Below are 18,660 nucleotides of genomic sequence, written 5' to 3' on the forward strand. Positions count from 1 at the left end.
ACTTCACTCAAAAATCAGTTGACGGGATCATACACCTGAACATACAAGCACAGTTTTGTTTTGTTTTAAATCTATGTTTTAAAACATAGGTGAAGACCTTCATGACCTTGAGGTTGGCAAAGATTTCTCAGCCAGGACACAAAAAGCACTAACCATAAAAGGCATGGGCACGAAGCCACAGACCCAGCAATGGCTTCTGACCAGGGGGAAGCATGAGCCTGAGGAGCCCAGGAATGGGAGTTTTGTTCTATAAAGGCAAGCGCTCCAGAAATGGTGGCTCTTTTTATTATTATCCATTTAGGGATTTTGAGACTCAGAGCAGTCAGAGGGGAGACATGGATGGGGAAGGGAGTAAACAGAGGCAAGCCAAAGGACTATGACGGGCTCTGGAAAAATGCTCTCTTTTCTAATTGAAGTGCAAGTGATGACTTCTTTGAGGTCTTATTTGGGCAGGAAGAGGGCTGGGTTCCTCTTCACTTGGACATCAGATTTACCTCTCCTAAAAATCTGCCTGGGGTGGGCGACTGGGTGTCCAAACTCAGGGTCCAGAAATAAGTATTTGTAAGGTCTCCATTTTTGCTCAAAAGATTGGGGGTTCAGAGAGGTTAAAGTCACACTGCAGCTGAGTGGCCATGGGAACAACCAACCTGAATCACTGTAAAATACTAAAAATAATTAAAAATGCAAGCTCCTCTAGTTCAGTTTCAGACTTTACTGAAGACCTTGCTAAAAATAAACTGCTTGGGTGGGTTTTAGTGACTTGCATTTTAACAAAAACCCCTGGAGATTCTGATGCAGAGGAGGAGGTGACTCTGGTGGTGGTTAAGCCCAGATGCTGGATGGTTTAAGGTTCTATACTTCTATTACTGGCTCTCTGTCCAGTTTTCTCATCTATAATATAGTAACAATAACACCGTGCATTGTTGTAAGGAATTTCCGAGTTCTATGTGATATATTCAATATAATAAAATAATAAAAAAACAAGATAATCTTATATAATAAAAGGGTAATATGCAAATTTACCCTAACGGCAGAATGACCAGAACGACAGCTGGACTAGTCACTATGAGGCACACTGACCATCTCTCGGTCCCTTTCTCTGGCCAGCAGGCTCCGATCGCCTGATAGCAAATGGGGAACTGGGGTTGGGTGGCGGGGGATGCAGGCGGCGCCAAGCCAAGGCCCCCCGCCCTGCCAGTCGCCTCACACACAGGCAGCGACCTGTGGCAGGGGCAGGGCCAGCGAGCAGGTGGGAACAGCAGGCCTCTTGGTCCCTTCCTCCGGCCGTCAGGTACCAATCACCGGATGGTGAACGGGGAACCGGGGGTGGGTGGCGGCGGGGGGCGGGGTCAGCTGCGGGTAGCGGGGAAGATGGCCTTGATCGCAGGCTAGGCCTAGGGACTGTACCTGCGCACGAATTTCATGCGCCGGGCCTCTAGTTTAATATGTAATTAATAAATACTTCTATTTAGCCCTGGCTGAGTAAGTAACTCAATTGGTTAGAGAGTCATAGTGATACGCCAAGGTTTCAGGTTTGATCCCCGGTCAGGGCACATATAAGAATCAACCAATGAATTCATGAATAATTGGAACAACAAATAGATGTTTCTTCTCTCAAAATAAAAATAAAATAAAAAAAGAATGGAAGGTGGGCATTCTTATGAAAACATATACTTCTATTTAAATACATTTTATATTACATATTTATAATAAATATATAAATTATCTAATAATAAAGGGCTTAAAATAGTGCCTGTCATTGGTAAGTACTACTTAAGTAAGTGTTAACTATTTTTTTTTACCCCATATAATGGTGAGCTTGCTACCTGCTAAGGATGATCATGCCATCTCTGACCAGCCCTGGGCTCTGTCCATTGGGCAAAGTGGTGCAGCTGGTTGTTACAGACCTTTCATTCGGACCTTTACACCCTCATGCACAGTTGACTGAAAAATTCGATTTGGTCTCTTTGGATATAAACCCCAAAAGGCTGAGAACACACCTCCCTGGCCACTAGGGGGAGCCACACAGGATGCTTGGAGGCACTTCTGGGATAGACACCCTGGGTTCCAAACATGATTCTTCACTGGCTCCTTTGGTGTCCTTTCACAAGGTGCTTTCTCTCTGGAGCCTCAGTTTCTCCATGTGTTAAATAGGTGTTGCCCATCTCATGGTCGCACCTGTTTCTAATAGGGTGGGGAAAAGCTACTAACCACATAGGCCTTTCAGGACTCTAGGACCCTAGGTTGGGAGACAGGTCCCCCTCAGGTCTGGATAGCACTTTTATTATTATTAATTATTTTTGCTCTGTGCAGATGATGGGATTCAAACCCCAGAGAATTAAAAGGAGGGGGGGATGGACATGATATAGGAGCAGGAGAAAGGAAACCTGGTCCCATCCCCCCTAAAACCCCCTACTGAATTCCCTCCCACCCCCACCCCCCAAAAAACCCTACTGAGTTCCCTCCCATCCTTTTGTTCTCCTTAATCAGTGAATCTCTCCTCCAAGCTTCCAGCCTCTTCCCCCTTTTAGACCTACTGGCCTCCCTCAGGCCCCATCAGCCTCCAAATGTTGTGTGTACCCAACTCTGAGTTGGGGTTTCTTCGAACCAAGAACATTTCATTATTTTATTCATTACACATTTTCTATGGAGAGTCTGTGGTGTGCCGGACCCTGTGAGAGGCCCTTGGGTGGTGGCAAATTTAAGCACATGAACTCAGCTTTCAGAACACTCATCTGTAGGGAAGTGGACGGCACGGACAAACTGGTCAGTACATAAACTAGGTGATTGCAGATACTGTAGTGATCAGAGCTATAAAGGAAATAGAACACCAGGTGAGGTGATGGAACATGGCATGGGGAAGGTCTCTCTTTGGAGGTGATCCTGGAGCTGAGAGACAGATGGTAAGTGGAGGGAGTAACAAGTACAAAGGCCACCAAAGAAACAAGTCCAGAGGGACGAGATTTCCAGTTCTCTATCCCAGTGTTCATAAAAAGAGAAAGGCCTCTGGGGGAATCCCATAAGACTTTTTTGGGAAGGGGTGCTTCAGTTTTATCCCAGGATGTAGGTGAGTGGAGGGGCGCTCTCTAGTGGTGACAACAGTTACATTTCACTCAGCTGACCTGGAATGCCACTCATTCCTGTCTCTCCTACACGTGCAAGAAATACTAGTATTTTACTGGGCACTGTGGATATACCAAGTGCTATTCCAGATGCTGGGGGTAGAATTCGACAAAAGAGGATCCTGCCTTCCTGGAGCTGACATCCTAGGGGACAATTCTCAGCCCAGTGCTCTACTCCCACCTCACCTCTGTCCTCCACTATCCTGCAGCTAAATTGGCCTCCTAAGGCTCCAGCCACGGAATGCTGATTCGGGGTCTTTACACTTGCTGTTGCTTTCCCTCTGGAAGACAGGTCCCTGGCTCTTTACATTGCTGGTTCAGATCTCAGCTCAAATATGACCAAGCAAGAAAAGTGTGAACCTATTTTGTTTCTTTAGTTCTCCCCACTAAAATATAAGATTCCATGAAAGTTACCATTTCCCTGGAATCCTCAGCCTAGCACTGAACAGGTGCTCAATAAACATTCGTTGAATTGGATGTGCTATAGGGTGCCCGCCTGGCCTACTTTGTGTCTTGTGTCTGACGCTGGTGAGTGAACGAACTGGACAAAAAAGACTAAAAAAAAAATCTCTGCCCAGAGCATTCTAAATTTAAAATTGCAGCCCAGTCCATCCCTTTACTCTGCTTTATTTTGTCTATACATTTATTACCCTCTAAACCAGCGGTTCTCAACCTGTGGGTCGTGACCCCTTTAGGGGTCAAACGACCCTTTCACAGGGGTCGCCTAAATACATCCTGCATATCAGATATCTACATTACGATTCATAACAGTAGTAACATTACAGTTATGAAGTAGCAACGAAAATAATTTTATGGTTGGGGGTCACCACAACATGAGGAACTGTATTAAAGGGTCGGCCTTAGGAAGGTTGAGGACCACTGCTCTAAACTATTATAATTTACTTCTTGGTGTGTCTCCCCAACTCGAATGAAAGCTCCACGAGGGCAGGGGCTCTGGCCCACCTGGTTCATTACCCTACCCTCACTCAGGGCCTAGAACAGTGTCGGCGTTCAGTAGGTGCTCAATAAATACAGCATGAACTCTAGGTCTCAACCTGCTTTTTCCTGCAGACTTGGAGCTACCTTGTTCCAAGGGGGAAACGGGCCTCAGGAACCGCCCAGGGGTGACCTCAGGCGACCCGACCAAGGAGTCCGAAGTCCTGGAGAAGGGCCATCAGAGCAGCTGAGAGCGGAGGCGCCGGCAGCCGAAGCCCGGCGGGGCCCGGGTACCCGCGGCACTTCCAGGAAGAGGCGCGGGGGCCCGCGGCTTCGCGCCAGGGACTGTGGGCGGTGCCGTCGGAGAAGGAGAGTCACATGACTCGCACAGACACCGCCCACCACGACGGTGGGCGGGGTGTCCTGGTAGGCGGTGCACATGCAAATGAGCCTGAGGCGTCGGCCAATCGCGGCGCGCGCCGAGGGTCCGGGCCGGGGGATCCGGGACGCTGGCTCGGGCGCAGGCTTGCGTAGCAGCCGCCCCTGATTTCGCGAGCGGCGCTGCGTGTGTGCGAGCTGCGGCTCAGCGTCCTCCGCGGCCGGTCGCGTCCGGCCGGGCCCGCGCGAAGGACAGGCGGCGGCTGCCTGGGGCGGAGGCGGAGGTGCGGCGGGGAGTGGGGGCCGCTGCCTCCGCTGGCGCCCGGGCCGGCCCGCGCCTTTGCAGCGTGCTCCATGCATCCGGAGGCCGCCCCGCCCCCGAGCAACAACAGTCCCGAGCTTCCCCTCAGCGGCTGCAGCACCACCAGCGGCAGCCACCGGAGCCGCCGCCGCAGCGGGGACGGGGAGCCCCCAGGGTCGTCGCCGCCGCCGCCGCCGCCTGCCGTCACCTACCCGGACTGGATCAGCCAGAGTTACTCCGAGGTGATGAGCCTCAACGAGCACTCGATGCAGGCGCTGTCCTGGCGCAAGCTCTACCTGAGCCGCGCCAAGCTCAAAGCCTCCAGCCGGACCTCGGCTCTGCTCTCCGGCTTCGCCATGGTGAGCTCGGGCCGCCCTGCCCTGCCCCCTCTCCTGTCCCGGCGGCTCCCGCCCCTGCCCTGACCGGCCCCCGGGGCAGCGGGCTGGGCGGGCCGGGCGGGCTGAGGGTGAGGGGAAGAGCTGGGAGAAGGCTGTCGTGGACGTGAGGTGAGGTGGCGACAGGTGGCCCCTGATGGGGGCGCTTGGGTGCCCTACACTTGTCCAGAGTTGGGGTGGGGGGCCCAGGTGCCTTCAGATGGGCAAGTTTGATGCTGCGAGGAGGGAGAAGTAGCAGGATCCTCGAAGTAGGTCTGCAGGAACCCCGTCCTACATCTGTCCTGGGGGGAAGGGGGGAAGGGAAGGGCATCAAGGGGCTGATCTCCTTGGGAGCAGGTGCCTGGAGGTGGGGAGGAGGAGATGACCCCCCGAGTTCGTTCTCTCTCTCTCTCTCTCTCTCTCTCTCTCTCTCTCTCTCTCTTATACTTGAGGCCAGAGGTATTGCCCACGTTCTTTTATCACCTAGCAAAGGGGATTTCCTGACACCCTTTCTCCTGCCGCATTTGCCTAGAGCCTCAGCCCGGGGTTTGACACCCAGCCGCCACTCTCAGCTTCTTCTCCAGCAACTTGCCACTGAGTCACCGGGTGCGTGGGAGGAGGGTGGGAAATGTGCCCGTGAATGGGCTCTTTCTTGACCTCGGGGGGTAGGCATCGTTTTCCCCTCCCCGTTCAGGGCGGCGTCGTAGTGAGAAAGGGGTGGGGTAGGTAAGGCTGCTGGCTGGGCAGAGAAGTGGCCCCTGGGATGCCTTCTGGCCTGGAATCTTGGAGTCTCCCAGGACAGGGTGCTGCCCAACACTTCCTGATTATCTGCCTGCATGCATGGGGTCTGCCCCGACCCCCACCCCCACCCGCACAGGGCAGGGTCTCTAGCCCAGAGCTCTCCTGCTTGTCAGTGAGCGAGCTCAGCCTTCAGCCTTGAGGGAGGGAGTGGCTGCACCCTTTGTGTTTTCCCGGGAAGGGAGTATGTCTGGTGCTCTCCCAGTGTTCTGCAAAACAAGTGGGCCGAGACCGTGGAGCCTGAACTTTTAGAAGCTGTGAGCGGGGCGCGGAGCACGGCCAGCCACAGTGCAAAGGCCGGTGATGGGGGGTAGGGTGGGGGTGGGAAGAGCTCTCTGAGCTCTGCCACTTGCAGCCTGTGTGACCTCAGATAGAGCCCTCTCTGGGCCTTGATTTCCGAATTGGTGCGTGAAGGCGCTACTCAGAAGTTTCTGAGACTTCACTTGATTTTAGCCAAAGGCCGAGAAGCGAGCAAGTTTCTCTAACTTTAAGAATTAAATTGGAGGGGAGAGAGAGAGAGAGAGAGAGAGAGTGTGTGTGTGTGTGTGTGTGTGTGTGTAAGGGAGTGGCATCCATTTTTTAGTTTAGGCTGATGTGATGAAATTCTTTTTTATCAGTGCCAGATCCTAAGAGACTACTAGTCTCTGCCTTTGCCTGAAGACTCTGTAAGAAGAGCCGACATTTGCAAGCACTCACTATGTCCAAGGCATTGTGTGGGCTTCCCTAACTTCTGCACTAACTCCTTCACCACCCTTTGAGGTGATTTTGTCATGGGACTTCCCAAAGCCATTGAGTCCCTGCTGGCGTGGGACTTGAACCCAGGTTGGCTGGCACCCAGAACTCTCTCGGGCACTTTTGTCATTTGTGTGTATGGAGCTCTGATTGATGCTCAGTCAGGTATAGAACCAGACCTAGAGCAGTGGTTCTCAACCTTCCTAAGGCCGTGACCCTTTAATACAGTTACTCATGTTGTGGTAGCCCCCAACCATAAAATTATTTTCGTTGCCACTTCATAACTGTAATTTTGCTACTGTTATGAATCGTAATGTATGTAGGATGTATTTTCATTGTTACAAATTGAACGTAATTAAAGCATAGTGATTAATCACAAAAACAACATGTAATTATATATGTGTTTTCCAATGGTCTTAGGCGACCCCTGTGAAAAGGTCGTTCGACCCCCAAAGGGGTCTCGACCCACTGGTTGAGAACCGCTGTCCTAGAGAATGAGAAATAGAGCAGAACATTTTTGTTTTTAAAGTTTTGTGTGTGTGTTTACTGATTTGAGAAAAAGAGAGACATCAATTTTGTTGTTCCACGTATTTATGCTTTTGTTGGTTGCTTCTTGTAAGTGCCCTGGCTGGGGATTGAACCCGAAATACTGGGATGACACTCTAACCAACTGAGCTACTTGGCTAGGGCCAGAAAAGGATTTTTTAAAGCAAAATAAAATTTTACAGTTTGGAGGAAGAGAGTGACACCAGTGATTATCAGCTCTTTAAGATAGTGCTCTGAAGATAGGGGGATTCCTGTTCCCCTTTTTCTTGGGGTCATAAATTCCCAGTTACCCAGGCCCCTTCCCACTCCAGGAAAAGTGAGGATCAGTGGGTGATAACTCTCCTGCCTTCTCTAGTCCTTTCTTCCTCTCGAGGAAGCAGGCCTTCTAAACAAATGTCACCTCCCTCTTCCTCTTACTAAAAACAGTGCGGGGGAAGTAGGAGGCAGGGTCAGGCAGTAGCACTGGGTGGGCCTTGGCTCACCCAACTATCTCTTGGGGACCTTTACTTTCCCTGGTCTGGGAGGCAAAGACTTCCTGGCTCTGTTGATGGAATCCCCCCAAGTTCTGCCAGCAGAAAAGGGCTGAATCCCATGACAGCCTCCATTCTGGGGAAGCAGTGACAAGAGGGTAACTGTGTTTGCCACATGCCTGGAAATCTATGGCAGAGATGGGGTTGGGGTGGCGAGAGGCACTCAGCAGGGCAAGACTGCCTGCACCCCAACTCCACCACAGACACCCAGCCTTGTGAGCGAGCCTCAGAGGGGAAGGGGTGTCACACAGCCTAGCACCATGGAAACGGAGTGAGTGAGTTTCCTGGACTACTCCCCCTTGTCCTGTGAGTCAGCACTATCAACTGCCTGCCCCCTAGGGCCTAGGGCTTCCTTCCTAGAGACCTGGGAAAGTAGAGGAGCTAGTGTGACCTTTGATCTCCAGGGATAGAGTTATCAGGGATGCCAGGCTCACCTGGTCTCCAGGTGAGATTGAGGGATTGAGAGACAACCCGCCCCCCTCACCTCCAATAGGTAGAAGGGCCTGACCAGGTGTCCTCATGTGTTGGGGAGATAGGCCAGACAGGCCGTGGGACCTCAAACAAGCGGCTTTACTCTTTGGGGCCAGTTTTCTCGTATGTACAGAGGGAGCACGTTCCTCTCCCTGGGACTTGCCTGAGGATTCATTGCATGCCAGGTTGAAGAATGTTCAGTATCTGATGATGTGATGTACACCTTAACTGGACCCGCTAGTCTGCAGACAAGATTCCCGCTCCTGATGGCATTTCTAGAAAGAACAGGCCTTGTCCGAGCTCAGCGTCCAGACTCTGAACAGGGGGGCCTGGATATAGCACATGATCAGCATCCTGCAGGTGCTCTCGAGCCATAGGTACCAATGAGGGCTGTGATTCAGGCCGTCTGTGCCTCAGTTTCTCTCTCAGTGAGAGGCTGCCAGCCTTGGCCTGACTCTGTTACTTAAAGGATTGTGGCGTGCACACCTGGCAATCTTGGTTTGCCGGGGAGAGCAGGCTGTAACGTTAGCCTAAGCAGAAGATAATTGGGAAGGTCAGCCTGCTGCCGTAAACAAAATGCTTTCCACGACCTGGGATCAATTATTTTTGGATTATCTTCCTCCTCAAGTTCTCTGCCCGCCAGCACCCTTTTGTTTCCAGGTTCCAGAATGGGTTCAAAAGTTGCTTGGAATTTCTGTGAAAATAAGTTGGAAAGTAGGGCTCAAATCATAAGACATTATTGAGCCTCTGCAACATGTTCAGAATCCAGGGGGCATGGAGATGAGTAAGAAATTACTATCACTTCTCATAGTGTTCATTACTAGTAGCGATCATTGCTATTGTTGCTTAGGCTCTTGTAAGAGACCTGACCTTGTGCTAAGTATTGTACTTGTACCATGTCTTGTGATCTTCACACAACCTAGGGAAGGTTGAATGGCTTGGCTGAGGTTACCTGGCTGGTAAGCTGCAGAACCCTGTGTCCGTGGTATAGTGCCATTGCTATGGGACTCAAAGTAAGAACAGGGACTCTGGAGCCAGGCATCTTAGGTTCAAATCCCGGCTCTTCTACTTACAACTGTGAGATCCTGGGGAAGTCACTTAATGTCTCTGGGCCTCAGTTTCCTCATCTGTAAAATGGGGGTAGTGGTAATACCAGCCTCATGGGGTGGGTGAGGATTCATTGAATTAGTACAGACAGTCCCCAACTTAAAGTGGTTTGATTGAACAGATTTTTCAACTTTACGATGATGCAAAAGTGATATGGATAACAAATTACATGAGGTATTCAACACTTTATTATAACATAGGCCAGTGATGACGAACCTTTTGAGCTTGGCGTGTCAGCATTTTGAAAAACCCTAACTTAACTCTGGTGCCATGTCACATATAGAAATTTTTTGATATTTACAACCATAGTAAAACAAAGATTTATACTTTTGATATTTATTTTATATATTTAAATGCCATTTAACAAAGAAAAATCAACCAAAAAAATGAGTTCGCGTGTCACCTCTGACACGCGTGTCATAGGTTCGCCATCACTGACATAGGCTTTGCATTATTGTACAACTATAAGCCAGTGTAAGTGTTCTGAGCATGTGTAAGGTAGGCTAGTCTAAGCTATGATGTTCGGTAGGTTAAGTGTATTAAATGCAGTTTTTGACTTGTGATATTTTCAACTTAAAATTGATTTATTGGGATGTAATCCCATTGTAAGTTGAGGAGCATCTGTATCTGCAAATCACTTAGAGTATATCTGGCCCGGGTACCCAGGAATCTTGCTCACCCTTGTTCTCCTGGTGTTGGGACTGCTTTTATAAGGATAACTGATTTGGAAGAATGTAATTCCAGCTAAACCTTGAGGGTGGTAGAGGTAGGGCTTGGGGACGAGCACTCTGATCAGAGGAAGTGTTACAGGGTCTCAGGGCAAGGCAGAGGGGCTGCTTTAGCTGGAATTGGTGTGTGGAAAGTAGTAGAGAAAGCCCTAGCCAGTTTGGCTCCGTGGATAGAGCATCAGCCTGTGGACTAAAAGGTCCCGGGTTTGATTCCGGTCAGGGGCACATGCCTGGGTTGTGGGCTCAATTCCCAGTAGGGGGCATGTAGGAGGCAGCCAATCAGTGATTCTCTCTCATCATTGATGTTTCTGTCTCTCCCTCTCCCTTCCTCTCTGAAATCAATAAAAAATATATTTAAGGGGGGAAAAAAAGAAAGTAGTAGAGAAAGATGAATCTGGCCACGTAAGATGGTGCAGGGTCTTGACTGGCTATTTAGAGAGTTTGAACTCTGGTATAGGCAATAGGGAGCCATGGAAGGTTTTGGAGCAGAGGAGTTACAGGATGGATTCTAGAATAATGTTGATGATATTACTATTTGCTGAACACCAGCCATGTGCCTGGACCTTTTTCTTTGGTCTTATTTAATCCTCAGAACAGCTTTAAATCTATGTACTGTAGATAGGAAAACGAAGGCTCATAGAGCTTATGATCACCCAGCTAGTAAAATTCAAACCCTGATCTTTCTGTTCAGCTACAGTCTCTCTACATCTCTCTAGCTGGCTGATAATTGGGCCATTGAAGTCTTCCAGATGTCCAGTTCTGCACTCCGGGCTGTGTATAAATGGAATTTTGCTGAATGCCCCGAGGGGATGATGCTCCCTGCCTAGCTAAGAAGCCTTTTATAAAAGTTCACAAGTGCCTGTGGCACATTTCTGGGATTTTCAGTAGGCATCTGTTTTGACCTCTGCTGGTTCCTGGGTCCAGGCCTGGTGAAGGACTCTAGGGTTTCCAAGGGGGGCCCTATGGGAATCAGTGCGGAAGTGGGAGGAATAAAACTGAGAAAGTTTAAACAAAAGGCAGCTGGTTTCTCTCTGATGGGACTTCTGCTCTCCAGAAGGGATATCTCAACCTGATAGGAACACGGGCTTTTCTTCAGAGGAGAATCTCCTGGGACTATGATTGGACAGCCCTCTTTGGGATCATTGGTTTAACCCAGGAGTCGGCCAACTTTTTCTATAAAGGGCCAGATAGTAAGTATTTTTGACTTTGCAAGCCATGCAACCTCAGTGGCGCCTACTGAATTCTACCATTTTAGCTTAGTTGATGTGTAAATGAATGGGTGTGGCTGCCAATAAAACTTTATTTACAAAAATTGTAGTCTACAGGCCACAGTTTGCCATCCCCTGGTCTCAGCGGTGGTCTCCAAATTTTTGAGTTCACACCTCGCTCAAAAATTGTTAGTACTAGCACTAGCAGGTTTGGCTCAGTGGATAGAGCGTCCGCCTGTGGACTGAAGGGTCCCAGGTTTGATTCTGGTCAAGGGCACATGCCTGGGTTGCAGGCTTGCTCCCCAGTAGGGGGCGTGCAGGAGGCAACCAATCAATGACTGTCATCATTGATGTTTCTATCTCTCTCTCCCTCTCCCTTCCTCTCTGAAATAAATATGTATATTTTTAAAAATTGTTAGTACTAGCTTCAGTATTTGTATGCTTATGTATATGCATATATTTATGTGTATTGCACCTTATTTATGATAGGCATTCTAATAAAGCATCCATAAAAATACAATCTTGAAGTTGAAAGAAATGAGCTAAGTAAGAAGTTCATTAGACGTTCTGAGATGGTCTTCTGGTTTCCAGTGGATTACATAGGCTAGTCTGTCAGACACTTTAGAGGCACTGGGTTAAAATACCTGAAGATCAGATCTTGCCTCCATTTATTTGTTCACCATCCTTTTACTGAAGCACCTAGAAGGGCAGGCCCAGTGCTGGGTGCTTGAGGAACATTGATAAATAGAGTGGAGTGGAGGAAACATCTTTAGAACATGCTCAGTAAAGTGTGGTGGTGGAGGCGCATTGATGAAGGATGCTTATCACAGCCTGAAAATACTTATTTGCCCAAATGTTCAGTGCCTGTCTTCCCTCCCTGGGGCTCTTTGACTTCCTGCTTTCTCTCCAGCAGAGCCATAAGACCTTCCAGGCACATAGGTTCTCAATAAATATCTTCATGAATGAATGAATGGCCCTGTCCTCACCCGGGAGGCCATGGAATAGTGGTGACTTGGAAGGTAAAACCTAAAGAAGTCGGAATTAGCCAGATGGAAGAGAAAGTCCAGGCCTCTTCTCTCCCCCTCGTCCCCCAACCCGTGGTTTATGGCATACATTTAGTGAGTTGCAACCAGCATTTTTTTTTTTTAATGGAATGAAATGGAAAGTAGCAGCATGCATCCTGTGTTGTAAGAATAGACCTTGTTGGTGCTTTTAAGGATAAGTATTGTTTGTTGGAACTTTAGTTTCTGTTATAAATGTGTGTTTCTATTTATAGGAAACATTTGGAGTACTGGAGGTGGTGTCAAAAGAGTTTGTAAACTGCTGGACTGGACCTCAGCCCTCTCTTAATAGATGGTTTGCATCTGAGGTGGGACGGGCAGGCTCAGACAGCTCCGAGTGAGCCTGGGTGACTGTGGCTTGGCAGCTTTCTTGTTCCAGGCTGCAGCCACCCACCCTCCTCAAAGCGAGAGAAGCCCAGGCTTGGGGAAGCCCAGAGTCCTGTGTCCTGGCTGTGGGCACTAGGGTCGGCCAGGCGTAGGAGGGCTGCCTCGGAAGGGCCTGGACTTCCGGGCGCCAGGTGGCCAGGGTCTCCATGGAGCCCAGCAGGAGTGAGGAGAGGTGGTTGGCATTCAGGCATAGGGGCAGACTCTGGCAAAGCCAACCAGGCCTTACCTTCCAGAATCACATGACCCTCCTGGCTTGCTTGAAAATTGGCATCTCAGTGTCCCAATCCCACATGTGGGGAATCCGTGGACCACTGTGAGATGGGGCTGGCAATCTCTCACCCTTCCTATCCCTTCGGGACCCCTGTGGCCAGGTTCAAACAGGCCTGTGGCTGGATGGGAGCTGTTTATTTTGGGTTAACTCGCCCAGCGCTCTAGCTATAATTACCTTGTGAAGCTGCTTGCAATCTGATCTATCGCTCCGGACTCAGCTGGGGCCCTGGGAGTCGCCTGCCAGGTTCATGAGGCCCCTGTGATTTTACGCTCCTTTCACATGAGGAGATTTCCCAAGCGGGAAGCATCCTGGAAAAAGTAGTGGCTTTATTCCTGTGAACAATTTTCATCAGGATCTGTGATTTGTGCCAAACGTTCCTTTATGCAGCCCCATGGCACAGAACTTGATCCCCACTGTGGGAATGATGCATACAGCCAGCCTGCATGGTCGAAGTTCCAGGAATTGTAGGGTCCGGCAAGGGTGATGGGGTTTCTTCCGGAGCAGGGCCTCGGGCCCCTTCCTCTTCCTCCGAGGGCCCAGTGTCACAGACTGAGCCGCCCAGCCTCTCCTTGGCCCAAGAGCTGGGGGAGGGCTAGCCAGTTCTGGTGTCCCCAGGCCAGCTGTGTCTGCATCCAGCCCTGAGGCCTGTGGTTGTGACAAATGATCTGCAAAGGGTGGTCTCTGTCCTGTTGGTGTGGCCATTTGTCCAGGTTCGGTTTGGGACACACTTTTTGCTGTGCCCAGAGATGGTAACTGGGGCAAACACGGCCCACAATGGGAGTCCACCCCAAGGGGTAGAACATCGGCATGTGGGGTCAGCTCTCTCCAGCCTGAGCTGAGGGCACCAGGGGCTATTTCTCTTCCACTTCAAGCTCTGCATTTTTCTTTTTAACTGGGATTAATTGAGCACCTCCTGTGGGCCGGCCCTGTGTTAAACACTTACATGTCAAGACCTCATTTAATCCTTGGTCTTAGTCCTTCGGGGCTGTTATAACAGAATACCACAGGCTGGGTGGCTTATAAACAACCAACATTTATTTCTCACAGCTCTGGAGTCCAAACTCAAGGCACTTGTCGATTCGATGTTCCTGGTTCATGGATACCATCTTTGCACTGTGTCCTCTCATGGGGGAAGGCCAGGGAGTCTCTGAAGCCTCTTTTGTAAGGGCACTAACCCATCATGGGGCTCCACCCTTGTGATCTAATCACCTCCCAAAGGCCCCACCTCCTAACACCATCACATTAGGGGTTTGGGTTGCAAGGTATGAATTTAGAGGGGATGATGTAAACATTCAGTCTATAGCAGCATAACCCTATGAGGGAAATGCTCCTGTTACTCCCTTTATTTTTTTATTTTTTTATTGATTTCAGAGAGGAAAGGAGAGGGGAAGAGAAAGAAACATCAATGATGAGAGAGAATCATTGATCGGCTGCCTTCTGCACGCCCCCTACTGGGGATCAAGCCCACAACCCGGGCATGTGCCCTTGACAGAATCGAACCCGGGACCTTTCAGTCCGTAGGCCGATGCTCTATCCACTGGGCAAAACTGGCTAGGGCCTGTTACTCCCTTTCCACAAGGCTTTAATAATGATGTTGCCAATAATCATTGACACTTTATTAAGCTTATTATATGCCAGGTCTTCTAAGGACAAGTGGAAGAGCCAATTCACTCGTAATGGCTATATACTGAGGGGGATAGCAAGGAAGGGAGCATGATCTGTATATACCCGCCCCCCTTACACTCCCAGTGTCCAGCTCAGGGCCTGATGCACCTCATGGGTCTGGTCATTTCCAGTGAGTGAATAAGTAGCCCGTGGACCTGGGGCAGCCAAGCAGCAGGCTCTCCTGCTCGTCCCTTCTCTGGTTTCAGATGCCGGGGCAGCAGGCAAAAAGAGGAAGAGGAAGTGCTGGGGGTGGGGAGGTGGCAAGAGGCACCCTGTGCTGGAGGGTGCGTGCCCCCCTTTTCCCATGTGGGCAACCCCTGGGGACAGAGGCCATGGGGCCTCCGGAAGTGGCCTTTAATTCGCCGTGCCCTGGTGGCCTGCTCTGATGCCCCATATCCCTCAACCACATGTGCTAAAATCTCAGGGTTGACATTAGGCCACCAATGGTCTTAAAAAACGACGAAAATCCTAATGGCACTGCTTCAGCTTTATAGGAACTTGAAACATTTTATAAACTCCTGCACTGAAAAGTTCATACAGTCCTCCCTTGTGGGAATTACAGAGCGAGGATCTATGAATCGCATTGAGTGTGTCTGAAAAGTCCTATGAATATATATACCTGGGCCTTCTAAGGAGGGTGTCCACTGTTGTCACCAGATTCTTGAAGGCGCTGGACACCAAGTCGGATCTAGATTGTACATCCTCCTAGAACTGGAGGAGAGAAACCTCAGAGGATTTCATATAGAGACAGTGGGTTTGGGGGTGACGTTTCTAAACCAAGGCCCAGAAAATTGGAGGAACTTGCCAGAGTCACAGCCTAATAAAAGGCAGAGGAGTCAGGGTTCAAAGGCAGGCTGCTTGGCTCCAGAGGCTGTGCCCCTAACCACTGTCCCACTCTGCCTCTCCAGGCCATAGGAAGTGTTTAGAGGAACGAGAAATGAATGCGAACTAGGCCAGGCATTACAAGCAGAAGGAGAGCTGGTGGGGAAGGAAGGAGCCCACTCCCCTCCCCGGGAGTAAGGAAAGGTCAGGGCAGGCTGGTGTGGGGCTGGTGGACACATTTCAGCATCAGACCTCCCACTCTCTGAGCCTGGTACATACAAAGTGGACACTGCATGAAGGGTCACTGTCCCTAACGGTATTGCCATTGGTGCTCACCGCTCCAGGCCCGGCAGGCAGGCCCTGGCAGTGTGCCCAGCACCTGCTGCTCCCGGCTCAGATCTAATGCACTGGCTCCTTCACTTGGGGGTGATTTGCAAGGTCCAGGTGAGAAGCAGCAGGTGGCAGACCCAGAACATGCCCCTGGTGACCCCGGATCCATAAGTCTCCAGGAACTGGGGAGTAGCTAGTGCGTCAGCCTTGGAGCCCTGAGCTGGGGCCTGGGGTGTAGATGGCCCCAGGGCTGTCCCACTGCACCTGGCTAGAGCCCATGTCTTCTGGGAAGCTGCCTGTTGTTCCTTGTTGGTTGGTGCACTGTATTCTCAGAAAGGGCCTGGGAATGACCTGGGAGGGTGTTCATCTCCATCCTCACCCGTCTTCTTGAGAATGGGAGTGTGGGGCCAAGAGGGAGGTTGGGGGTGGTTGCTTTTTCTTTTTTTAATGCAAACTTTTTATCATAGTAAGACATGCATAAAACAATTTGAACCATTTGTGGTGGTTGGTTTTTAATACCTGGCTGGGTGGTAAGAGCAGCGGTTGCCATTTGGGAGGTGTTTGCTACGTGCTAGGAGCTCTTGTTTAATTGTTAAAAATAGTCCTTGAATTAATATGATGTTCCTACTGTACAAATGAGAAAGTTGAGTCTCAAAGAGATTCAGGGACTTTTCCAAGAGCATGTAACTATTGGTAGATTCAAATACTGGCAGCCTGGGCTCCAAGCCTGCTTTCTTGACCTGTACTTTCTGCAGCTTCCCAACCCCAAGTAGATGGGTCTTATGATCTCCATTATACATATGTGGAAACTGAGGCTCAGAGAGGCCAAGTGACTTTCCCAGGGTCACAGGGTTTGACTGGAGGAAAGCCTCTGTGGGCCGTGACTGTCCTGGTGCTCAGCCTGCCTCTCCCCTACCCCCAGGTGGCGATGGTGGAGGTGCAGCTGGATGCTGACCATGACTACCCACCAGGACTGCTCATCGCCTTCAGTGCCTGCACGACGGTGCTAGTGGCCGTGCACCTGTTTGCACTAATGATCAGCACCTGCATCCTGCCCAACATCGAAGCAGTGAGCAATGTGCACAACCTCAACTCGGTCAAGGAGTCACCCCACGAGCGCATGCATCGCCATATCGAGCTGGCCTGGGCCTTCTCCACTGTCATCGGCACGCTGCTCTTCCTGGCTGAGGTTGTGCTGCTCTGCTGGGTCAAGTTCTTGCCCCTCAAGAGGCAGCCAGGCCAGCCGCGGCCCACTAGTAAGCCCCCAGCCGCCGGCTCGGTCTCCAATGACAGCAGTGGTGGCACTGGCGGCATCACCCCAGGCCAGGCCGCCGCCATCGCCTCAACCACCATCATGGTCCCCTTTGGCCTGGTCTTCATTGTTTTTGCTGTCCACTTCTACCGCTCACTGGTCAGCCATAAGACGGACCGACAGTTCCAGGAGCTCAACGAGCTGGCTGAGTTCGCCCGCTTGCAGGACCAGCTGGACCACAGAGGAGACCACCCCCTGACACCAGGCAGCCACTATGCCTAAGCCCTCCCGGGCCTGGGCACTTCCTAGCTTTGGCCTTATGCCCTTCCCCATGACCTTGTCCTGCCCCAGCCTCAAGGACAGCCTGCATAGGGTGCGGGCTTTCGTCAGGGGACAGAAATGGAGGGAAGAAGCTCTTTTTAAAGAGAAATTACTGCACTTTGAAACTTTCCTCTAGGAGAATAAGCACTTCCTGTACTTCCAGCTCCAGGATTCGCCTCCTGCTAGGTGGCCACCAATGGGAGCCAGAGCCAGGACAAATGCTCCCTTTGTCCCTCCTCCCCGCCCATGCCAGTGCCATCTGGATGCTTCCTGTCCTTTCTGTCTTGACCTCCTTCTCCCTGTTCAGCGTCGAGTGTGTGCGCGTGTGTGTGAACACATAAATATACTCATAAGGGATGCCTCTTGTGTCTGTATTTGTTGGGTCTGGGCTGCCTGGTATCATTTCTCTTGGTGCCCCAATCAGGTGAGCCTCTAAGCTGATTGTTTTTTTCAACATTTTGAGAAATTTTAAACCTACCAAAAAGTTGCATGAACAGTAACAAATATAAATGCAGTCATTTCTTGTTATTTGCAGTAGTTCTGTTCTGTAAAATCACTGTGAACGCTGAATGAGTGGATACTGAACCACTGCTTCTCTGGGAAATATGGGCTAGGTTCCTGCGAGCCTCTGGTCACAATATTTTTTGTCAACTGATTTTATGTATGTTTCTATCTAAAGACATCTTATTGAACATATATTGTTGACTTACTGATATTGAATTCAGGCCAACAGAACTATCACTCGTGCATGAATGAAGCTTACACCTGACACAGGTAGGTAACGCACGTCACAGCCTTCCTGCCCTCAGGTATGCTACTCTTGAGAACCATTTTAAGTGGTGAAATCAATAAAAAGTACACAACGTGAAAAACATGGCACTAAATAGACCATGAGAGCTAAAACAAGGCAGAGGTTTCCTTATTCCACCTCAGCAAGTAGTTAGATTCACAAATACAGAAACCATGAATGATGAGGATCACCGTGTTTTTGCCCTTGAGCCATATGTGTTGATTGCAGATATGGTGACCCTTCATGCTTAAATACTTCCTCCTAAAACCAAGGACATTCTCCTACATAACCACAGTTCAGAAAATCTGATGTTGATGCCATACTACTTAATAGAACATTTGTGTTCACTTTCCCACTTGTCTCAATCATGTCCTTTCTGGCAGTGGTTTTTACATCCAGGATCAGGGTGTTACATTTAGTTGGAACAGCCTCTCTTTATCCTGTGACATTGACATTTTTGAAAAGTCCAGATCTGTGGTTTGTAGGATGTTGCCTCAGTCTGGTTTTCCTGGTATTTTTTGTCATTTTTA

At 49.9% G+C, this 18,660-nt stretch overlaps 1 protein-coding gene across 1 annotated transcript; it reads left to right on the forward strand.

Moving 5' to 3' along the window:
• Nucleotides 1-4,588: 4,588 nt before the first annotated feature.
• Nucleotides 4,589-17,700, forward strand: LOC138997816 (calcium release-activated calcium channel protein 1). Its single transcript, XM_070399701.1, has 2 exons — nucleotides 4,589-5,096; nucleotides 16,690-17,700. The coding sequence occupies exons 1-2, from the start codon at nucleotides 4,791-4,793 to the stop codon at nucleotides 17,299-17,301; spliced, it is 918 nt and encodes a 305-aa protein (XP_070255802.1). The 5' UTR covers nucleotides 4,589-4,790; the 3' UTR covers nucleotides 17,302-17,700.
• Nucleotides 17,701-18,660: the final 960 nt, after the last annotated feature.

The sequence above is a fragment of the Myotis yumanensis genome, unplaced genomic scaffold (assembly GCF_028538775.1).
Source record: "Myotis yumanensis isolate MYYU_CA2020_CCGP unplaced genomic scaffold, mMyoYum1.0.hap1 SCAF_19, whole genome shotgun sequence".
NCBI classification, from domain to species: domain Eukaryota; kingdom Metazoa; phylum Chordata; class Mammalia; order Chiroptera; family Vespertilionidae; genus Myotis; species Myotis yumanensis.

Coding starts and splice junctions, on each gene's coding strand:
- LOC138997816 (XM_070399701.1), top strand. CDS start 4,791: ATGCATCCGGAGGCCGCCCCGCCCCCGAGCAACAACAGTCCCGAGCTT. Junction 5,097..16,689: donor TGCTCTCCGGCTTCGCCATG/GTGAGCTCGGGC, acceptor CCCTACCCCCAG/GTGGCGATGGTGGAGGTGCA.